The 23,522-nt window shown below is 42.4% G+C and overlaps 1 protein-coding gene across 3 annotated transcripts in view; it reads right to left on the minus strand.

Annotated features, from left to right (window-relative positions):
- Window positions 1–767: 767 nt before the first annotated feature.
- cdadc1 (cytidine and dCMP deaminase domain containing 1) overlaps window positions 768–23,522 on the minus strand; it is a 42,220-nt gene continuing 19,465 nt past the window's right edge. For 2 of the 3 annotated variants that reach the window (XM_078559446.1, XM_078559448.1), the window contains 5 exons: window positions 20,872–21,044; window positions 19,428–19,617; window positions 7,043–7,097; window positions 4,286–4,360; window positions 768–4,098 (listed from right to left, as the gene is read on the minus strand). In XM_078559446.1, the coding sequence (XP_078415572.1) occupies window positions 3,266–4,098; window positions 4,286–4,360; window positions 7,043–7,097; window positions 19,428–19,617; window positions 20,872–21,044 (1,326 nt within the window). In that variant the 3' untranslated portion in view covers window positions 768–3,265. The remainder of the gene's footprint in view (window positions 4,099–4,285; window positions 4,361–7,042; window positions 7,098–19,427; window positions 19,618–20,871; window positions 21,045–23,522) is intronic. The other variant, XM_078559447.1, reaches the window with a different exon arrangement.

Below are 23,522 nucleotides of genomic sequence, written 5' to 3' on the forward strand. Positions count from 1 at the left end.
CTCTCCCATGCTGCTTCAACAGTGTGGCATGGGAATTTTTGTCCACCTGAGAGGGAAGACCGTTTCTTAGTTTAGCATCTCAACCAAAAGAAGGCACCTCTGACAATGCAACACTCCCTCAAAATTGCACAGCCTAGATTGTGTGCATAAGTCTCTGGAGTGGAACTCAGAGGTGATAATGATACCATTCGATTACTATGAAGTAATTATATTGCAGTTGCATGTCTTTTGCATTCCACTCCCCTGGAGGGAATGATTAATGCTGTAAACTATTTATCAGCACCCCCAGATCTTGCCAAAGAGATAATTTCTTATAAGGGAGTTTAGACAGTAAATGCTATCAGGGACTTAAAGGAAAAGTACCAAGCTTTACCCTGTCCTCACTCAATATCCACAGGCACAGCTTCCACCAGGAAGTGGATAGTTCAGATGCACTGAGGCCTATTTTACTGTTTTGCTACCCTGTCTCCCCTTCATGGAGATCAGCACAGACCATGAATAAAGTAGACCTGCATTTATATAGCACTTTCACCACTCCAAGGCATCCCAAAGCACTTTATAGCCAATGAATTCCATTGAAGTGTCGTCTTTGTTGTAATGTAGGATGCGTGGCAGCCAATATATGCACAGCAAGGCACCACAACAACATTGAGGTAATGACAAGACACAAATTGACTGTTGCATTTCCTATATTACAGCAATGCAGTTGCTTCACAGTAATGATGGTGTTGGTGAGATTAGTAAAGGAAACACTTAAAACAATGATGTTGAATAGCTGTACATACCTTTTTATTACCAATAGCTTCATTGCCTTGAAGACCCTAAATAGATCTCTTGCTGTTTTAGCCCTAACCTATTCTTGGTCTTTATCTCCAGTGAGATTTCTCCTTTATCTGCATTCAGCAAATACCACACGCTTGGGATTGAAAGAATGAAATGTACTTTATGCAGATCTCTGGAAGCCCTTCCTACACAAGGATCAATGCGTGAGCTGTCTGGTCCTTTTTAATTTGATTTATTAAAGGTCTGGTGCCTCTGGGTTGCAGTAGAAACCACATTCTACAGGAGTGGCTTGGTGTTGTAAATAGGTTATTTCTATAGATGACTGCTATAGCTTCATGAAATGTAAATATTTGGTTTGAATAGGTTCTTATCTTCCAGTTACATATCCATCAGTGCTCATCATAAACACTTCCTGTTAAGTATGTGTTGTTCTGCTTATGAAATTATTAATTAAATTGCTAGTCACTTTTCCATTTAAGTTTCTTACTTCCACTGTCATATTAATTTATTAACTTATTGATTCTTTAGAAATTTCTTAATTCTATGGTGTCTGCTGCTTCATTAATTCACTATTGTCTATATAGCTGTGCAGCTGTTCATCAGTATCTCTTTCCTGTCCTCAACTATGTGTGGTTTAAGTTTCCTAGTGTATAGTATATAAAAAAAAACTGAAGAATATTTGAAACAAACTCTCTCGTTTACTACTTTTTAAATCTTCACAATAGTGCTGTCTGCTGGATATTGTCATCACATTCTTTGGGAACATTCATACATATCTTTCATTATTGTTCAAGTGTTGACCGCCTTCATCCTCTATTGCAATATCACATGAGATCATAGATACTGAACACTTTGGTATGTTATGACAAAGCCAAAGAAACTTCAGCAGAATATAAAGCATGCAGGAGGAAAAGGTGATTCGGTCTAATTTGCACAGGATAAATTAAAGAAACTAAAGCAGAGCTTGAAAGTGCAGCCCAATTTGTAGTGGAGAACATAACTTTTTTTTTTCCATAGCACAGATCCAGGAATTGTAACAAAGATAAAACAATTCTGCACAAATCGGTCATATTGCTGGAAATGTTAGAGGCCCAAAATAATTTGATATCAGGAAAGGTTTGTTGTGTAATGTTTTGTGTCCTGACATAGATCAACACAGAGGCGCGGCAGTGAAACTGCCAATAAACTTTGGAAAATAGGAACAGAAAGAGGTCATTCGGCCTCTTGAACCAGTTCCGCACCATTCAATTAGATCAAGGCTGATCTGTACCTCAACTTCGTAGCACCATATCCTTTAATTACCATGCATAACAGAATCTATCAAACATAATTTAAAAATTTTCAACTGACTGAGCTTTTCTTTGGGGTTGGTTGGGGGGGAGTGGGGGGAGGAATAAGGAGTTCTAGATTTCCACTACTCTGTGTGAAGAAACCCTGAATGACATCACCCCTGAATGACCTAGCTCTAATTTTAAGGTTATGCCCCCTTGCTCTGGATTCTGAGGAAATACTTTTTCTCTCTCTACCATATCAACTCATTTAACCAACTTATTCACCTCAGTTAGGTCTCCTATTCTCCAGAGAAAACATGTCTACAGGGATGTTTTAACTGGAAGCCATGAGGGAATGTGATATCAACAAAACTGCCCATTTTATGCTGGTTAACTACCCAATGTAGTAGTCAAAATACTGAAGCACAGCGATAATGTATTAAAGACACCAGAGAATCTTTTTGCCCTAAATAAAATTGGTGAAAGGTAGAAGACTCATGATCAATCCCCAGTTATCCTTTAGTTGAGTCAAACATGCATAGAAATGGCAACCTTTTTTAAAAAAAACTCTTGCAGAAAGGTTCAAAATGTTGACCAGGCTGCAGTTGATTGCTGTTTGGAAATTATCAGTAGAAGTAAAAGAAGCCAAGCACAGTTTGATATACCGGTCATCCCATTCAAGGCCCACCATCAATATCCAGGTACAGAAGTGCTGCAGCAAAGAAGAACATGTAAATCTTGTGGACAGATGTGTTTGTTATGAAGACTTGCAATGACTGGCTAAAGAGTCTGGCTGAGTACATTGCCAAGCCTGAATGTGCTTTTAGATTGACAAAATGTGGAAGGGTCAGGTCATAGAAAAGGTTTCTTGCTCCACAAAAAATCTCTGTGAAGGCTCAAAGTAACACAGTGAGAAGTAACACAGTAGCTGGGAAAGCTAATGTTCTTGTTACATTACAATAATGAACTATAGTGTGAGCTTAGTCAATGATTTGAGCAGAATTAAAATGTTTTTGTTGGAACAGTGATGCCCCATGTAACTGGTGTGTAGCCTTTACCACAGAGTAGGGTAGTCTTCATCAGCATTACATGTCAGCTGCCTCATGCCCACGTTATTTAGTTCAATAACATTCTCAGGTAATTTATTCTGTACCTCACTTAGCCTTCACATAAAGGAAGTATTTTAGACTTCTCTCCTTACTCTAACCTCCCTAGGTTTTTGTGTCTCCAGGTATTTGAGTCACCACGGAGGGAGTCCTGCTTTCCAGTGAGGAGCCAGGTGAAAGCTGGCCTGGGTGGTGCAATAAATGGGACAGGCTGGTGTTGAGAGTTCCAACCTCTTGTGACGAGTTATTCAGGCCCCCAGAGGGTGAGGCTCCTTCATTTCTCTTGCATAGGTTTTGGCAAGAAGTATATTCATTTACTAGACTGGCAAAACCCTCTCTCATGGTTGACTGTAGTTTTTCCCCAAGGCTTTCAAATCCCACTTGCAGGCTTTCTTGTACTTTAGAGCCCACATCAGATACAGCACCAGTCAGGGCATTTTGAAGTGATGCTCCCATGTTGCTCAGTCCCTGGGTAAAAGAGCTTTCCACCACAGATACTGTGTGAGACGATGCTCCCTCCCTGCTAGATTGCACTGTAGTGAATTGTTGGTCTAGCACACTTTGGACATCAGATATGGAGGTATTCAGCCTTGACATGGTCACCTTCATCCTATCCACCATATCATTCATCACAGTGTGCATTGAAGTCACAAGACTTTGCAGATAGTGCTGTTGCTCCAACACCCTCTTTTTGAAAGCTGGTTCACTGATCCCCAAATTTAGCAGCTCCTCCCTTTGGGATTCAGATCTAGAAATCTCAAGTGGTCTTTTCAAATCACCTTTGGCCAAGGGAGACTGGGGGTCCTCCATACTTGCCATGCACCCCAGTAACGATGATTCACAAGATGGTGCAGATTCTGTGGTGGAGCCTTTTGCACACATGATTCCTGTGGACAGGGTGCTCTGGAGTGTGGTAGGTTTGTTTGGCCCTCGCTTTCCTGTGGAGAGAACACATGTCAAGATACAGTGTACTGGAAATTATTGGATGAGAGTCCACAGTATTGCACCAAGTGCCATGAGGCAGATAAATGTCCTCCAAGAAACAGCCACTAACACTTTCATTGGGGGCATCACATCCTATTCAGTGAGGTACATGGAAGACAACATAACATTTGAAGTACTTACCAGAGTTGGTGACAATGTTGACAGCTTGGCTTGTATTCTCTTGAATTTGACAGAGGGGTAATCTGATCAAGTTGTCTAAAATAGGGTAGAAAGGGAGAAACTATTTCCTCTGAAGGGGAAATCAAAAACAAGGAGGGCATAACCTTAAAATGAGAGCTAAGCCATTCAGGAGTGAAAGCAGGAATCAGACAAAGGGTAGTAAAAATCAGGAATTCTCACTCTCAAAAGGCTGTGGTTTCTGGGGGTCAATTGGAGCCTTCAACAGTGAGATTGGTAGAATTTTATAAGGTAAGGATTTCAAGGGAAATGGAACAGAGAAAAGGTAAATGGAGCTGTGGCTGATCAGGCATGATGTATTTGAATGGAGTTGACTCGAGGGGCTGAATAGCCTACTCCTATTCCTAAAGTTCCTACGAGGGGTTGAGGCATGAAAGAAATTATGCGCCAAAGCTCGGTATTGTTGCTGTTGTTCGGTATCCATGTCCTGTGCTCTTCTTGTAGATTCCACAGTAATAACTCTGAGGAATCAGGTCAGCACAACAGTTGTGTTGAACATCTCTTTTCCCAAACTTGAACCCAAAAAATTATGCTGTTGAACGATAGCTTTCAGAGATTATTAGACCTTTGGAAAAGAGTGGCAACTACAGCGCTGTTATGAGGAAACTGTAGGACTTGTGAATTCTTCACATTATAACCAATTGATCCAAAAGTAAGCTTAAGTTGCTAGCATATACTCCCCAGGAGTCACTACACAGACTTTTGAAAAACCAAGAGATCAGAATTAGAATCCCAATTCTGACAGGTGTACTTAACTTTCAACTACAGATGGCTTCTTTACCTGACTGAGACAGCTCTTTGATCGCTCCAAATCTACAAACGGAAGAATGGGCAGAGGGCCTGAAACAATATCCCACAAAGATTAACAGAATTACCTGGAAAAACTCAGCAGGTCTGGTAGCATCGGTGGAGAAGAAAAGAGTCGACGTTTCGGGTCCACACGACCCTTCAACAGAACTGAAGTATAGTTAGGAGAGAGGTGAAATATAAGCTGGTTTAAGATGGGGGGAGGGGGGAGAGAAGTTGAGGGTGGGGTGGTTGTAGGGACAAGCAAGCAGTGATAGGAGCAGATAATCAAAAGATGTCACAGACAAAAGGATCAAAGAGGTGTTGAAGGTGGTGATATTATCGAAGAAAAGTGCTAATTAAGAATGGATGGCAGGACACTCAAGGTACGGCTCTAGTGGGGGTGGGGTGGAAAGACTGACAAGGTATTAGTTGTAGATTTAAAAATAATGGAAATAGGTGGGAAAAGAAAAATCTATATAAATTATTGAAATAAAAACAAAAGGGAGGGGGAGGAAACGGGGTAGGGATGGGGGGAGGGGGAGTTTAAGATCTAAAGTTGTTGAATTCAATATTCAGCCCGGAAGGCTGTAAAGTGCCTAGTCGGAAGATGAGGTGCTGTTCCTCCAGTTTGCGTTGGGCTTCACTGGAACAATGCAGCAAGCCAAGGACAGACATGTGGGCAAGAGAGCAGGGTGGAGTGTTAAAATGGCAAGCGACAGGGATGTTTGGGTCTTTCTTGCGAACAGACCACAGGTGTTCTGCAAAGCGGTCACTCAGTTTGCATTTGGTCTCTCCAATGTAGAGGAGACCGCATTGGGAGCAACGAATGCAGTAGACTAAGTTAGGGGAAATGCAAGTGAAATGCTGCTTCACTTGAAAGGAGTGTTTGGGCCCTTGGGCGGTGAGGAGAGAGGAAGTGAAGGGGCAGGTGTTGCATCTTCTGTGTGGGCATGGGGAGGTGCCATAGGTGGAGGTTGAGGAGTAGGGGGTGATGGAGGAGTGGACCAGGGTGTCCCGGAGGGAACGATCCCTACGGAATGCCGCACTTTAGGCACTTTACAGCCTTCCGGGCTGAATATTGAATTCAACAACTTTAGATCTTAAACTCCCCCTCCCCCCATCCCCATCCCCACCCCGTTTCCTCCCCCTCCCTTTTGTTTTTTTTTCAATAATTTATATAGATTTTTCTTTTCCCACCTATTTCCATTATTTTTAAATCTACAACTAATACCTTGTCAGTCTTTCCACCCCACCCCCACTAGAGCTGTACCTTGAGTGTCCTGCCATCCATTCTTAACTAGCACTTTTCTTCGATAATATCACCACCTTCAACACCTCTTTGATCCTTTTGTCTGTGACATCTTTTGATTATCTGCTCCTATCACTGCTTGCTTGTCCCTACAACCACCCCACCCTCAACTTCTCTCCCCCCTCCCCCCACCTTAAACCAGCTTATATTTCACCCCTCTCCTAACTATACTTCAGTTCTGTTGAAGGGTCGTGTGGACCCAAAACGTCGACTCTTTTCTTCTCCACCAATGCTGCCAGACCTGCTGAGTTTTTCCAGGTAATTCTGTTTTTGTTTTGGATTTCCAGCATCCGCAGTAGTTTTTTGTTTTTATCCCACAAAGATTATTTTTCGAGTCAGTGTTTTGTGGCCTCTTGAACAGCAGAAGCCAGAAAGATCAAATAAACAAACTGAGGATGGGGTACCGAAATGGGCAGGACACCACTCTTCCACAAAGTTATAAGAAGCAATGTAAATGTATCTTGGAAACAGCACACATAATCCACAACGGTTGTCTTGATTGACAGTACACTGAGCCTTCTTAAAAGCGCAACCTTCTTTCTAAACTACCGGTTTATCCAGTACATAAAGGTTGTGGTTAACAGCAGTGATCAGATACTCACTGTGAGCAGCTCGGACACTTGACGTTACAATATTGTTGGCTGGAGCTTTCTGCCACTGTTTAAAAAAAAAGTCAAATTAGAAGCTTTATGTGAATAACTTGAGATAAATTTTTGAATGAATCTCCTCTAATAGATGCTTATAATCAGTCATTTGCTCATGTATCTCACCTCACTGACTGGAAGACAGTGTGGTAAAATTGTTCACAGGTTTTAGGTTATTAACTCTCACATTCCAAATATTGGTATCAGTATATTTAAATAATAGCATTTGTTTTAACTCTTTAATTAGTTTCTATAGGGGTCTCCGTGATGCTCTATTGTTGGGGCCCACTAGAAGTTATGGATCGGAGTTAGAGGTGTAACATTCTACAGCTGACTCCATGGGTGAGATTTTAACCCATTCAAAATCCATCCATTTAAACAGAGTTAAAATCGAGTCCATGTGTGAATCTCACTCCTGTCTGTGCAGGTTCCACACTGGGACTATGCCCTGGCAAAATATGAGCCTACAGTCTGGTTGTGAATATTCAGGATTAAGACTACGTTGAAGCTCCCAACATCATAAAACATCAGGCGGCATCATGATGCGGTACATTAGGGTCTCAGATCACTGTCCTACAATAGTAGGAAGTAGCCCTCACACGCTCGCTCCTCCACATGGTGAGTTTCTGATCTCATCTGTAAAAGATAGAGGTCAGGCACTTCTGCACGACGACTGAGCAGAAAGTCAGAACTCTAGGTACCCAAGCTGTTTTCATACACTTTCTAGTGCCTGGTTTCAGACAGAAATTGGCAGAAGCACCTTACAGGGCTTTTGTTTCAAGAGTAAAATAGACCAAATAACAACTAGTATGAGCTATTATACTTACCAGTGGAATAAAAATTGTATTGAATATAATGATACTTTTACCTGTATTACCTGAATATTTTGTTTTTAAATGATCTTCCTTTTTTGGTTAGGGGTGGGTGTGTGGGGGAAACAAGTGTTAATGATCTGGCAATGTGATTCTTCTAAATGAAGAGTAGGTTGGGTGTTATTACCAGGCCTACATAGACAAGAACATTATATTCACAGCACTGGGAAAACAAACTGCTTCCACTTGCATTGTATCAAAATAAGATAGTGTGCATACAGTGTAATAGACGAGGAATGCTTTGTTTTGAGATCTTGTGACAGATAAATCTCCAATAAGTTGCAAACTACATTAAGAATGGAAGGATTTTTTTCATAATATACTCCCTCATGCAATATTTCATTTAAACGATTAGCTATTACAACTGGGATGAAGGACTTATCCTATGAAGGTTGAACAGGTTGAGCCATTACCCATTGGAGTTTAGAAGAATGAATGAAAGGTGATCTTATTGACACATATAAGATCCTGACGGGAATGATAGGGTGGATACCAGGAGGATGTTTCCACTTGTGGGAGAGGCTAGAACTAGCACTGTTTAAAAATAAGAGGTCTCCCTTTTAAGACTGAGATGAGGAGAATTTTTTTCTCTGAGGGTTGTTAGTCTGTGGAATTCGTTTTCCCAGCCATGAGCTTATTGAAAGGCGGAGTAGGCTCAAAGGGCCGAATGGCCTGCTCCTCTTAAGTCCTATGTTCCTACTACTTAACTTACTATTATTTAGCTAAAAATGTGGGGACAAAATATATTTTTATATAACTAGGGTGTATAGCTAGCACTCAGGAAGAATGAAACATAGTACAAGATATTAGGAAATATGCAAACTTGGGCAACCGAATGGCAAATGAACTTTAACATGGATAAATATGAGGTGATGCACTTTGGTAGGAAAAATACCTCACCTACACCTTAGAAAATTGTACCATCTGTGGCTAACAAAGGAAGTTACAGGTAGTATCAAATTGAGAGAAAAAGCAGATAATTCCACAAAGGTGATTGGCAGGTCAGAAGATTGGGCAGAATATAAAGAACAGCAAAGGCTGACTAAAAGATTAATAAGCAGGGAGAAATTAGAGTACGAGAGAAATCTAGCTAAAAATATAAAAACATGGTAAGAGTTTCTACAGGCACTTGAAAAGGAAAAGAGTAAATTGAGTGTTAGTCCTCTAGAGAGTGAGAATGGGGAATTAATAATGGAAAGTAAGGAAATGGCAGATGAATTGAACAGATATGTTGCGTCTATCTTCACTGTTGAGGATACAAATAAAATCCCAGAAATAACTGTGAATCAGGAGGTGAAAGGGAGGGAGAACTTAAACAATTACAATCACCAGGGAAAGGATACTGAGAAAATTATTAAAACTAAAAGCTGACAAGTCCCCATGTCCAGCTAGACTTCATTCCAGAGTCTTAAAAGAAGTGGTTGCTGAGATAGTAGATGCAATGACTTTAATTTTCCAAAATTCCCTAAATTCTGGAAAGTTCCCATCAGATTGTAAAATAGCGAATGTGACTCCTCCATTCAAAAAGGAGGGAGACAGAAAGCAGGAGACTACAGTCCTGTTAGCTAACATCTGTCGTAGGAAGATGCTGGAATCTATTATTAAGGAGGTTATGGGGGCACTTTGAAAATCTCAATGCGATCAGGCAGAGTCAACGTGGCTTTACGAAAGGAAAAATCATGTTTGCCTAATTTATTGGAGTTCTTTGAGGACGTAACAAACAACTTGGATAAAAAGGAACCTGTGAATGTACTTAGATTTCTAGAAGGCATTTGACAAGGTGCCACATCAAAGGTTACTATGCAAAACAAGAGCTCATGGTTTAGGGGGTAACAGGTTAGCATGGATAGAGGATTGGTTAACTAACAGGAACAGAGAATAGGCATAAATGGGTCACTTTCAGGTTGGCAAGATGTGACAAGGGGAGTGCCACAGGGATCAGTGCTGGGTCCACAACTATTTACAATTTATATCAATAACTTGGGTGAAGGGACCAAATGTACGGTTGCTAAATTTGCTGACGACACAAAGATAGGTAGGAAAGTAAGTTGTGAAGAGGACATGAGGAGTCTGCAATAGGATATAGATAGGCCAAGTAAGTGGGCAAAAATTGGAGTATAAGGTGGGTAAATGTGAACTTGTTCAATTTGGCAGGAAGAATAGAAAAGCAGCATATTATTTAAATGGAGGGAGATTGCAGAATTCTGTGGTACAGAGGGATGTATGTGTCCTGATACAGGAATCACACAAAGTCAGTATGCAGGTACAGCAAGTGATTAGGAAGGCAAATGGAATGTTTATTGCAAGGGGAATGGAATATGAAAGTAGAGAGGTTTTGCTACAGTTGTACAGGGTATTGGTAAGACCATATCTGGAGTACTGTGTACAGTTTTGGTCTCCTTATTTAAGGATATAAATGCGTTAAAAGCAGTTCAGAAAAGGTTCACTTGACTGATATCTGGGCTGGGATGGGATGGGGTTCTCTTAAGAGAAAAGTTGGACAGGGACAGGCTGTGCCTGTATCCATTGGAGCTTAGAAGAATGAGAGGTGATCTTCAAACACAAGATCCTGAAGGGACTTGAGAGAGTGGATGTTGGAAGGATGTTTCCCTTTGTGGGAGAGACTAGAACTAGGGGACAGAGTTTAAAAGTAAGGGGTCTCCCATTTAAGACAGAGCCGAGGAGACATTTTCTTTCAGAGGGTTGTGAGTCTTTGGAACACTCTTCCCCAGAGAGCAGTGGATGCAGGGTCAGTGAATATTTTTAAGGCAGATAGATTCTTGGCTAACAGGGGAGTCAAAGGTTATCAGGAATAGGCGAATCACCCATGATCTTATTGAATGGCAGAGCAGGCTTGAGGGGCCAAATGGTCTACTCCTGCTCCTAATTTGTATGCTTGTATGTAGATGGGGAAGATCCTCATAATTCCAATAACTTTATAAAACATTTCTCATTATCATAGATACTTACACATAGTGAAAGCTAGGAATCTACAATATAAACAAGGTCATGTTCAGGGCAAGATTAGAATCAGTCAACAGATAATAGATCAATAATCCACAAGTACAAATAAGGACGTGGTCTAGGCACTGATCCAGGCATACAATTACAACAGACTAATAGAAAAAAGGCATTAAAAGATACTATAGGAATTAATAGGCTCTGATAAAGCAGAGAGTGTCAAGCAGATACTCTAAAGAGGTATAAGGTGATTTCATAGGTTATGTTACATGTTAAAGCTAATTTAAAATAATCAGAACTTTTTGTCATGTTATCATCACGCTTGCACGACATTACAACACACAAGTTCAGTGGAACTTGACCTTCCACCGTTGACCAATATAAACAGATTAGAACTCTGGGCTTTCATTCTCCCTCATGGGTCCCTACCATGATTATCTCTCTTTACCAATAACCTCATGATGACTGCATGGAGTAGGTTGGGTGTTAGGATTAAAATGCATTAAAACATCATTTCATTGTTTCCTAGTTTTGAGCTGGTGTAAAGGGGATCTAGACATGGATCATCCTTTAAAATCCAATAACCTCAAATTTCAACCCTGTAGCACCCATTTTCTTGGTGCTAGGGATGTGGATTTGGGTGCTTCTGTTGCAGCATGCACCGGATGCCATTTTGGTGATGGTGTAGCGGAGGTATAAGGAGCATGTGCTGGAAGTATGCAGAGCAGGCAGATCATGGCAATGCTGATTTGACTGTAACGGTTCCATTTTTGACCACATCTCTCCAGCTAATGCGCTCTCTTAACCTCACACATGTTCAAAACTCACCACGGCTTCTTAGGCAGCACCTTCCAAACCCACGACCGCAGCCATCTAGAAGGACAAGGGCAGCAGATACATGGGAACACCACCACCTGGAAGTTCCCCTCCAAACCACTCACCAGCCTGACTTGGAAATATATCACCATACTTTCACTGTGGCTGGGTCAAAATCCTGGAACTCCCTTCCTAATGGCACTGTGGATGTACCTACACCACAGGGACTGCAGCAATTCAAGGCGGCAGCTCATCACCACCTTTTCAAGGGCAATTAGGGATGGGCAATAAATGCTAGCCTAGCCCAGCGATGTCCACATCCCATAAATGAATATTAAAAAAACAGCACGATGGACCCCTCCACTCCACCGGCACTATTTAAAGGGATCATCAACTATTTTCAGGCTTGTTGACGATTGATATCTACTGGCTGCTGCTGCTGACCTTGTGGAAACCTTGAGAGTTTTTTCTGCTATATAAAGTTGGGTGAAGTCTACAGAAGGTATTTTTGTACATGATGAAGGCCTTCATTCTCACTTCAGGGGTTCTGCTCAGACCACTTGCTCCCAGTCATAGGTTCTGTATTTACCCGGCTTTTTGACCTGCAGCATGATGAGGAGGAGATTGAACAGAGAAGGGCCTTCAGCAGGAGGCCATATTCATCCAGAGATTTCAGGGTACAATTCTCTTACTTCAACTTCAGCAAGGAACCCTGTATACAAAATCCCTGTTTTAATGAAGAAGGTGCTTTCTGAAATCTGCCATTTGTTGCAGTTGTGCCTGCAGCCTCAGAGTATGGTGAGGATAGTACTGCCAGTGGTTGTAAATGTGACCATGGCCATGAACTTCCTAGTGTTGAGCTCCTTCCAGGCTGCAGCAGCCAACATCTCTAACATGTTATTCACTGTCCCTTGCTGCAAAAGGCACTGACACTCTGCATACCATGAGATAGGAGGAGTACATTGCATTCTCTCTTGCCAGAGGGAAGCTGGCAGAGTGTGCACATGGCTTCACCAGGATAGCAAATTTTCCCATGGGGCAGGTTGCCATTGACAGCACACATGCTTTGCAGGTGAATCTAAATGCAGAGATGTACTTCCATTGTAAAGGGATCCACTCCCCGAATGTGCATGTGGCATATATAGCCAGTACCTTGGCAGCAGCCATGATGCCTCGAGTCTGCCCCAGTTCACTGCACCATCAGTACCTGAGCCACCAGGTCAAACTATAAGATGGCTACAGGGTGACAAATGCTACCACTGACCACCTGAATCATGACCAATGTTCCATCTATAATGACAGCCATGATGCCCCACAAAATATCGAGCAGACCACTGGGGGTGCTTACCAACACTTATGCTGCCTGGACTGCTTTGGAGTAGCCCTGATTTTACAGTTCACTCGGCGTCCTAGCTGCTGTGGCAACATGCACTTTTACATGCACGTTGTAGTTTGGAACTATGGATAGTAATGGTAGAGGAGGAGTCCTAGGACTCAGTAGAACGTGTGTCACAATTTGTTGTGGTCTGTTGCATCGTGCACAACTTTGCCTTCACGAGAGCACTGCCTTTACCACCTGGTATACAGCAGCAGCTAAAAAGGAACAGGAGGCGGCAATCAACGCATCTCCCGTTCAGCAGGGTTACCCATGACTGGCTCATTTGACTGTGGTACCACTGAGCACAACCTCAATTCCCCATTCAACTAGTCTCAATTTTACAATCCCTCTGTCACTGACCATCACAGATTAGAGCACTGCGCTTTCATTCATCCTCTTGGCCCCAATGTAGAATTGAAAGGTACCAGAAAACAATCATTTTATCCCATACAAAAGTCAAATAGTCACCCTTATGTATTCCCTTAGTGCCTGTCTTCCATGTGCCTTTGCCTGCACAGAGCTCCTATTTCACATGCTGCAGAATTTCTGGTGGAAGGATGTTGACGTTCAGCAGGGGAGGCTGCAGATGGCCTTGCAGGATAACCTCGAACGGTTCTGGGCCCAGAAGGTCCAGCTTTGGACTGCAGCACCTTGCCATGGCAGTAGCATTCTAGGCTGGCTAGCTGACAGGCAACAGTAGGGGCACTGATGGTGTGGAAGTGATGGGAGGACGAATACGGTCATCCTGAGGGCGCACAGCAGATTCGTGCTCCATGGAGGAAATGCCACCTCCCAGCATGGTGCCCCAGCAATCCTCATAAATCAGTTGGAGGGCAGATTCCGGTACTGAGGTGAGACCCCGCAAGTCCTTTTGAACACAGACATCCACGGCTATGATGGCAGCAAACCGTGCCAACAACTTCAGTCTGAGCTTCCACAGCAGCACTCGAAGACATTAGTTGGTTTCTGCTTGTGGTCAAATGGAAACTGAGACATTGGCCGTCAAAAGCTACATCATGGTTGGTTCCAGAAGTGCTCATAAAGATGTCCACCACTTCCATTTTAGAAAGATGGGCTCAAAGCTCTGAGAAAAGTCCTGTCTCAATTTGGTGCCAGGTTCCTCCAGGCTGCTTGAAAGTTGCCACTGGTTTACTTGCAGGCCTGCCAATGTGCTAAGAATTTCATTGCTCATATCCATCAGCCTTTTCCAGTACACCGGCTCATTGAAGTTCTCATCAGAGTGCCCTATAGCAGAACCTGTGTGTGACCTTGCCCTCCAGTGAGCTGGTACCCTTTCCTCCTGCCTGGATGCAGGACACATGCCTGATCAATCATCACTTGCAGATCCTGCCTCTATGCTACCCTCTAAAGTATGCACAGTGCCAGTACCTGATCTGGTGTCTGCAAGTGTGAGATTGAATGTTTCATTATCATCAGTCCCTTCTTCCTCCTGCATTACTACCGGGCCAGGTAGCAGTTCTTGTGTATCTGAAAGGAGAAAGGCACCAAATGAGACTGATTAGATTTTTGTTAGCCAAAAGTATTAAGGGAAAAGGAGCAAAGGCAGTAAATGAAGTTAGGTCATAAGTCAGCCATGATCTCATTGAATGGCAGAAAAGCCTAGAGGGGCTAAATGGCCTCCTCCTGTTCCTATGTTTTTATGAGTAGGTTCAGTGAATGGAGTGGAGATGAAGTAAGATGCATGCTTACACAATGTACAGTGAGAGGGAACTGGGATTTGAGAAGGAGCGTTAGGTATAAAAGTACTGCAATCTTTGACCCCTTCAGCCCCATCACTGATCATGGTCTCAGTCATGGCCGCTCTGAGGATGGCAACAACTATTTCCTCCATGGGGAAAGGACATGAAGCCATGTCTGGTCCCTGCTGGTTAGCTCCTACTGCCTTCAATTATGTGCCGTCTTCTGCAAAAGAGAGGGAAGTGTGTCAGTGAGAGTGGTGCAATGTGCTTGGGTGATGTAATTGTCATGGTTGAACAGGTGACAGTGTCTGTAAGCTGTGAAATGTGGATGTGAGGCTTGCATCAGTGCTAACAGAGGGTGAGATTAAGCAATAGGAACATAGGACTTAGGAGCAGGAGTAGAACATTCAGCCCTTTGGACCTTCTCTGCCATTCAGCAAGATCATGGTTGATCTGGTTGTCGTCTCAACTCCAGTTTGCCGTCTGCCTCCCATAATCCTTATCTATCAAAATCCGTCTAACTCTGACTTGAATAAATTCAATGATCCAGCCTCTGCTGCTTTCTGGGGAAGAGAATTCCACATACTAATAATCCTTTGCAAGAAAATATTTCTCCTCAATTCTGTCTTAAGCGGTAGACCTCTTATTCTTAAACTGTGTCCTTGGTTCTAATTTCTCTGATGAATGGAAACATGGTCCTGGGATCTACCCCATCAAATCCCCTTAGGATCTTCTATGTTTCAATAAGATCACCTCTCATTCTTCTAACGTCCAATGGGTATAGGCCCAAATTGTTCAATCTTTCTTCATAGGATAAGCCCCTCATCCCAGAAATGAGTTGAGTGAACCTTCTCTGAACTGCTTCTAACGTAATTATATCTTTTGTCAAAACTGTACACAGTACTCCAGATGTGGTCTCATCAATGCCCTATATAGCTGCAGTAAAAACTTCCCTCCTTTTATATTCCAGCCCTCTTGCAATAAATGCCAACATTCTATTTGTCTTCCTAATCACTTGCTGTATCTGCATACTAACTTTTTGGGATTCATGTACCAGGACACCCAGCTCCCTCTGTACTACCGAGTTCTGCAATCTCTCTCCATTTAAACAGTATGCTGCTTTTCTATTCTTCCTGACAAAGTGGACAAGTTCACATTTTCTCACGTTATAAGCCATCTGCCAAATTTTTGCCCACTCACTTAACCTGTCCACATCCCTTTGCAGATTCTCTACCTCCTCTTGACAACGTACTTTCCTTCCTATCTTTGTGCTGTCAACAAATTTAGCTGCCATATATTTGGTCCCTTCATCCAAGTCATTGAAATAAATTGTAAATAGTTGAGGCCCCAGCATTGATCCCTGTGGCACTCCACTTGATACAACTTATCAACCCAAAACTATGCATCGCTACTCTCTGCTTCCTGTTAGCTAACCAATTCATTATCCATGCTAATATGTTACCCCTTACACAACGTAACCTTGTGTAGTAAACTTTGATGTGGCACAATATCAAGTGCCTTCTGGAAATCCAACTACACCACATCTACAGGTTCCCCTTTATCCACATTGCTTGTTACTTCTTCAAAACACTAATAAATTAGTTAAATGTGATTTCCCTTTCACAAACCCATATTGACCCTGCCTGATCAAATTATGATTTTCTAAATATCCTTCTATAACCTTCTTGATAATGGAATCTAACAATTTCCCTATGACAGATGTTAGGCTAACTGGCCTGTAGTTTTCTGCTTTCTAGAATAAAAATATTACATTAGCCAGTTTCCATATGAATGGAAATTAGGTAGGAGACTGTTGGTAGGATTTTTAATTTTTTCACAGGGCGTGGGCGTCACTGACTATTCCTAATTGCTCGAGAAGGTGGTGGTGAGCAATAGAGCGTCGTGCATTGATCAGCGTCTGACATTAGTGGTTCAGGAGTAAGAATATGACATTCGAAGATGCATTCTCTAACCTCGATCATTAAGGCGAAATCAGTGAACTTCTTTCGGCACCGCACATCGATCCTCAAGTTATAATACTGGCACTGAGTTGTAAGGTCAGCTCTCAGAGTTTGTCTGGAAGGTCTTCTGGACACACGTGAAGAATGATTCTTGCTTCTCGTTGACTTCCTGCATCAAGACCTCCAGGGATGCGACAGAGAAATTTGGAGCCCGCTCTATGCCATGTTGTACCATTCCTGTCTCTTTCCCCAAGGTCAAGGTGACTTGTGCAATAAATTCTGGCATCTGCTCCAGCCAAAATGCACCTCTCCTTGACTGGATGGAGCTTGACCTAACATAAAAGGAAGATAGTTGCAGTTGTTGGAGGCCAAACATCTCAGCCACTGCAGGAGTTCCTCAGAGTAGCATTGCAAGCCCAACCATCCTCAGTTTCTTAATCAATGATCTTCCCTCCATTATCAGGTCAGAAGTGGGAATGTTTGCTGATTGCACAGTATTCGGTACCATTCGCAACTCCTCAAATACTGAAGCAGCAAGTATTCACATTCAGCAAGACAACAAACAAACAACATTCAGGCTTGAGCTGACAAGTGACAAGTAACATTCGCACCACAAGTGCCAGCAATTGCCGTCTCCAACAAGACAGAATCTAACCATCGCCCCTTAACATTTAATTGCATTAACATCGATGAATCCCCAACCATTAACATCCTGGGGATTACCATTGACCAGAAACTGAACTGAACCAGCCATATAAATGCTGCGGCTACACGAGCCAGTCAGAGGCTGGGAATTATGCGGCAAAGTGACTCACCTCCTGACTCCCCAAAGCCTGTCCACCATCTACAAGGGACATGTAAGGTGGGTGATGGGATGCTCTCTACTTGTGTGGATGAGTGCAGCTCCAGCAACACTCAAGATGATTGACACCAACCGGGACAAAGCTGCCCGCTTGATTGTTTAAGGTGGTGTAAGGAGTGCCATTAACTCCCTCCACCACAGTAGCAGCAGTGTGTACCATCTACAAGATGCACTGCAGCAACACACCCAGGATCTTTGACAGCAGCTGAGAAGAACAAGGGCTGCGGATACATGGGAACCTGTAAGTTCTCCTCCAAGTTACATATCCCATGGCACTATTAGAAGTTGTTTTTGACACCTAATAGGCTACATATACATTTGGCACAAAATTGGATAAGGCCTGAAAATGGGTGCGGGGATCATGAAGTGCAATTAACCCATGCCTGTGCATTCCAATGCAGGCAGCACGCAAACTTCATGCTGCTGCTCCATTCTGTCAATGCAATGTGCAGCCAGGGCAATGAGCACTGAGTGCCTGGATGTCTTAGTAAGGGGTGCAAAATCAGGAGAGTTTCGCACAAGCTCAAGCTAACTCGCACTACTTAAATCAGTCCTGCACCTTTTTTTAATATGCTCATGGGATGTGGGCATCGCTGGCAAGGCCAGCATTTATTGCCCAAACCTAACTTCCCTTGAGAAGGTGGTGGTGAGCTGCCTTCTTGAACTGCTGCATTCCCTGTGGTGTAGGTACACCCACAGTGCAGACTTGGAAATATATCGCCATTCCTTCACTGTCACTGGGTCAAAAGCCTGGAACTCCCTCCCTAAGTTTGCGTGCTGCCTGCATTGGAATGCACAGGTGTGGGTTAATTGCATTTCTTGATCCCCACACCCATTTTCAGGCCTTATCCAATTTTGTGCCAAATGTATATGTAGCCCATTAGGGGACAAAACAACTTCCAATAGTGCCATGGGATCTTTTATAACCACCTGAGAGAGCAGACAGGGCCTCAGTTTAACTTCTCATTTGAAAGACACTGCAGCACTCCTTCATTAATGCATAGGTGCCTCAGCTTGGACTGTGTGCTTATGTCTCTGGATTAGGACTTGAATCCATAACCTTCTGACTTGGGGGCTATCAGTGAACAACGGTTAACATCTGCCCTAAAAGGAGATTGGCCAGCAGGTTAATCTCCCCTTATTAGCAAGTTGCATTGTCCAATCTCATAATGTGAGTGTTAATGTCAGGACTGGCATTTATTCCCATCCTCAACAACAGAGCACCTTGCTAGGCTACTTCAGAGGGGAGGTTAAGAGTCAATATTGGTTGGGATTGCTGTCACATATCAGACAGCCTGGGCAAGGACAGCAGGTTTCCTCTCCTAATGGACATAAGTAAAACGGTTGGGTTTTTAAGATAATCTGACTCCTTCATGGCCATTTACATTTCTAATTTCCAGATTTTTTAATCAATTCAAATGGTCATGCTTGAATTTGAAGCCATGCTCTCCATATTAACAGTCTAGTAACAATGCATACAGTATTTCAGTGGTACAACACAGTTCACTCATCCAAAGCAGAAGTGTAAAGATGTATGAATTGTTTAAGAAGCTGGCAAAAACACAAGGCTTTGGAAGGTAAAGGATTTCAAACTTGCGATCTCATAAACCAGGCTTGCAGTACCAAATTAGTGTCTCTGCAGCTGAAATAAATGCTGAAAAACATTGTGGTTACTCAAACTATGATTTGATGCCATGATATAATAGTTAATGTGTCCATGAGATAAGGATCGATGGACCTTTCATGATCAAGGATTTTTCTCGTGCCCTAATGATTTGTAACGCTGTACTTACTGTAAATTTCCTCACTCCTTGTAGACCAGAGAATTTCCGATAGGATATGTCTGCTTTTACTTTGCCAGCATCAAGGTCACCGGTGTATATCTGTTTGATACCGGCATTGTTTATTAGAGGTACACATTCATCACATGGACATTTGGTAACAAAAATCATTGTTTTTTCATCATCTTTAATATCCTGACACCTGCAAAAGAAACACATTGAACACCTATTAAATGAAGGTTGCACAAAGGATTGCCCATTCTACGCCCTGATAATTCACTAGGCATTGCCATCTATTGTCAAGTACATCCTTAGGGCTCAATTAAATTGTGCCCCATTGCGTTTCATTTATTCACATCATGAGAACATTAAAAAAAAAAATTTAATATTTTATTTTACAAATTTTGCATCTGGATCAGAGGAACTGATCACAAAGTTTTGAATTGCACTTGCCTGATAAGACTGTTTGGCATCTTTATCTCAAAAACAGTCATGTCTTAATACCATAATAAAATTATGTAGCGTGTTTAACACCATTTTCAGGTGTTTTAGTCCTGGTTGATTCCTATTTGAGCCCACTGAATATAGGTTAATCCCTACAGTATAATGCAAATAGGCATGAGCCAAGAGGATGCTTTGCATCATATGACACATTTACCTGTCCCCAGAAGTGTGTGCCCATTATCTCAAATCTTGCAAGACAGCAAAGTAGAATTAAAGTAATACAAATGGAAAATTCTGGAAACTCTCAGCAAGTTAGGTTTAGCATTGCCTGAAATGTTGACTTCTTGCTTTTCTCCATAGATGCAGAGTCTGTCTTGCTGAGGGTTTCTGGCATTTGCTGCTTTTGTTTCATGTTTCCAGTATCTACAGTACTTTTTCCTGTTTTACAGAAACATAGCTTTAATGGAAACATGTGGAGATTTACCCTGCATAATTGTTGAAATATTAGTTATAATTTTTTTATTAGTTCATGGGATGTGAGCAACGCTAGCAAGGCCAGCATTTATTGCCCAACTCCAGTCATCCTTCAGAAGGTAGTGGTGATTCACCTTCTTGAAGTGCTGCAGCCCACATGGTGCTATCTTTCAGATGAGACGTTAAACCGAGGCCCTGTTTTCTCAGGTGGATGCTAAAGGTTCCATAGCACTATGAAGAAGAGCAAGGGAGTTCTTCTGCAGTCCTGGCCAATACCTATTCCTCAACCAACATCACCAATAACAGATTATCTGGTTGGTCATTGTTATTGGCGGTACCTTGCAGTTACCCTGTTTCACATGTTACAACAGTGACTGTACTTCAAAAAGTACTTAATTGGCTGAAAGCACTTTGGGTCATTGGAGGATATGAAAGACACCATAGAAACATGCCTCTTTTCTTCTTCTTTTATGCATAGGCAATTTCAGAGAGATAAAGCCGGTAATGTGAATTGCTCCAAAGTGTTTATAGTACCTACCGGAAGGTTAAGGCATTCTGCTCAGCGTGTACAATGTACCGAAACTTCCTTGCTTCTCTGTCTTTCTGCTGCTTCTCGTCCATCTGAGGGTAGTCTGCATATTCTGACCCCGTTGGGTAGGCATTATAACCACATCCAATCAAATACCTGGCTCCTGTTCCGTCACAATTACTCTATAAATAAACAGAGACTGATCATTTTGACAGAATTAAAAAATGACAACATCCTTCATGACTTCCGTGGGCTGTGCCTGACCCAATAGTTCATGCCAAAGCTCTGACTGAATTCAGGTAGGTGTCCTCAGTGGGATTTAAATCTTATGGCACTTGGCTTCATAATCTGTTCTGCTTCAATGCATATTAAAAATCAATCAGCTGGTGATGGATGGAACATTTCATTATGCTCCTTTCCCAGAGAGAATCAGGGGGGACGGGGACGCGAGTTAGTCTCTTGTGCGATGGGTATTCAGAATGTTCACACGCACAAAATAATTTTCAGATAAAATTTCAAACTAAATGATAGAATATGATCACTGTGAAATGTAATATCAGGAAAAGAATAACTTCACACATGGTTATAGAGGATATACATTGTGAAGTGAAACCATAAAGATGGCCCAAAAAGTGACTCAACCACAAAACACATTAAATCAAAGGGAATTAAGCAATCAGATATTAAAAGGACCATATTCTTTCCTCTTGTGTATAAGGCTGGTGAAAAGAAACTGTAACTTAACAGTTAAGCAAAACGTCTAGAAAGTAGTGAGTGGACTGATCTAACTCAGCAGGTTAGCGTGTGGGGGGTGGATTCAACTTCATGGAAAATTATGAAAAAACTGAAAAGAAAGGAGAACCCAGGAGAGGCTATTAAAGTCTCCAGAACACAAAATAGGACAGAGTGTTTGGAAAGGGCTAGGAATCTAACTTCAAGCATATCAGATAAAGGGACTACAATGAGAAAGGGGACGGGAAATACAGGACTGAAGGTGTTGTATCTGAATGCACGCAGTATACGAAATAAGGTGAATGAGCTTGTGGTGCAGATTGAAATTAGCAGGTATGATGTGGTGGGCATCGCGGAGACATGGCTGCAAGGGGATCAGGACAGGGAGCTAAATATCCAAAAATATACATCCTATCGAAAAGATAGGCAGGTTGGCAGAGGGGGTGGGGTTGCTTTGTTAGTAAGAAATGAAATTAAATCGATAGCAAGAAATGACGTAGGGTCAGATGATGTAGAATCTGTGTGGGTAGAGTTGAGGAATCGCAAAGGTGAAAAAACCATAATGGGAGTTATGCACAGGCCTCTGTACAGGAGTCAGGACATGGGGCACAAGATACACCAGGAGATAGAAAAGGCGTGTAAGAAAGGCAAGGTTACAGTGATCATGGGGGATTTCAATATGCAGGTAGACTGGGAAAATCAGGTTGGTAGTGGATCCCAAGAAAAGGAATTTATGGAATGTCTACGAGATGGCTTTTTGGAGCAGCTTGTGGTGGAGCCCACTAGGGAACAGGCAATTCTAGATTTAGTGATGTGTAATGAGGCAGATTTGATAAAGGGAGCTTAAGGTGAAGGAACCCTTAGGAGGAAGTGACCATAATATGATAGAATTTACCCTGAAATTTGAGAGGAAAAAGCTGGAATCAGATGTAACGGTATTACAGTTGAATAAAGGCAACTACAGAGGCATGAGGGAGGAGCTGGCCAGAATTGACTGTGAGAAGAGCCTAGGAGGAAAGACAGTGGAAGAGCAATGGTAGGAGTTTCTGGGAGTAATTTGGGAGACACAGCAAAAATTCATCCCTAGGAAGAAGAAGCATACTAAAGGGAGGACGAGGCAACCATGGCTGACAAGGGAAGTCAGGGACAGCATAAAAGCTAAAGAGAAAGCATACAATGCGGCGAAGAGCAGTGGGAAACCAGGGGATTGGGAAGCCTACAAAGACCAACAGAGGACAACTAAAAAAGAAATAAGGAGGGAGAAGATTAAATATGAGGGTAAAATAGCCAGTAATATAAAAGAAGATTGCAAGAGTTTTTTTTAGATATATAAAGGGTGAGAGAGAGGCAAAGGTGGACATTGGGCCACTGGAAAATGACGCTGGAGAAGTAGTAGTGGGGAACAAAGAAATAGCGGAGGAACTGAATAGGTACTTTGCGACAATCTTCACGGTGGAAGACAAGAGTAACATTCCCAAAGTTCAAGAGAGTCGGGGGGCAGAGGTGAGTATGGTGGCCATTACCAAGGAGAAGGTGCTAGGAAAACTGAAAGGTCTGAAGGTGGATAAATCACCTGGACCAGATGGATTGCACCCCAGAGTTCTGAAGGAGATAGCTGAAGAGATAGTGGAGGTGTTAGTGGTGATCTTTCAGGAATCACTGTGAGTCAGGGAGGGTCCCAGAGGACTGGAAAATCGCTAATGTAACCCCCCTGTTTAAGAAGGGAGTGAGGCAAAAGACGGGAAATTACAGGTCGATTAGCCTGACCTTGGTCGTTGGTAAGATTTTAGAGTCCATTATTAAGGATGAGATTTCAGAATACTTGGAAGTGCATGGTAAAATAGGGCAAAGTCAGCATGGTTTAATCAAGGGGAGGTCATACCTGACAAATCTGTTAGAATTCTTTGAGGAGGTAACGAGTAGGTTAG

The sequence above is a fragment of the Cetorhinus maximus genome, chromosome 16, assembly GCF_964194155.1.
Source record: "Cetorhinus maximus chromosome 16, sCetMax3.hap1.1, whole genome shotgun sequence".
In the NCBI taxonomy this organism is placed as follows: Eukaryota; Metazoa; Chordata; class Chondrichthyes; order Lamniformes; family Cetorhinidae; genus Cetorhinus; species Cetorhinus maximus.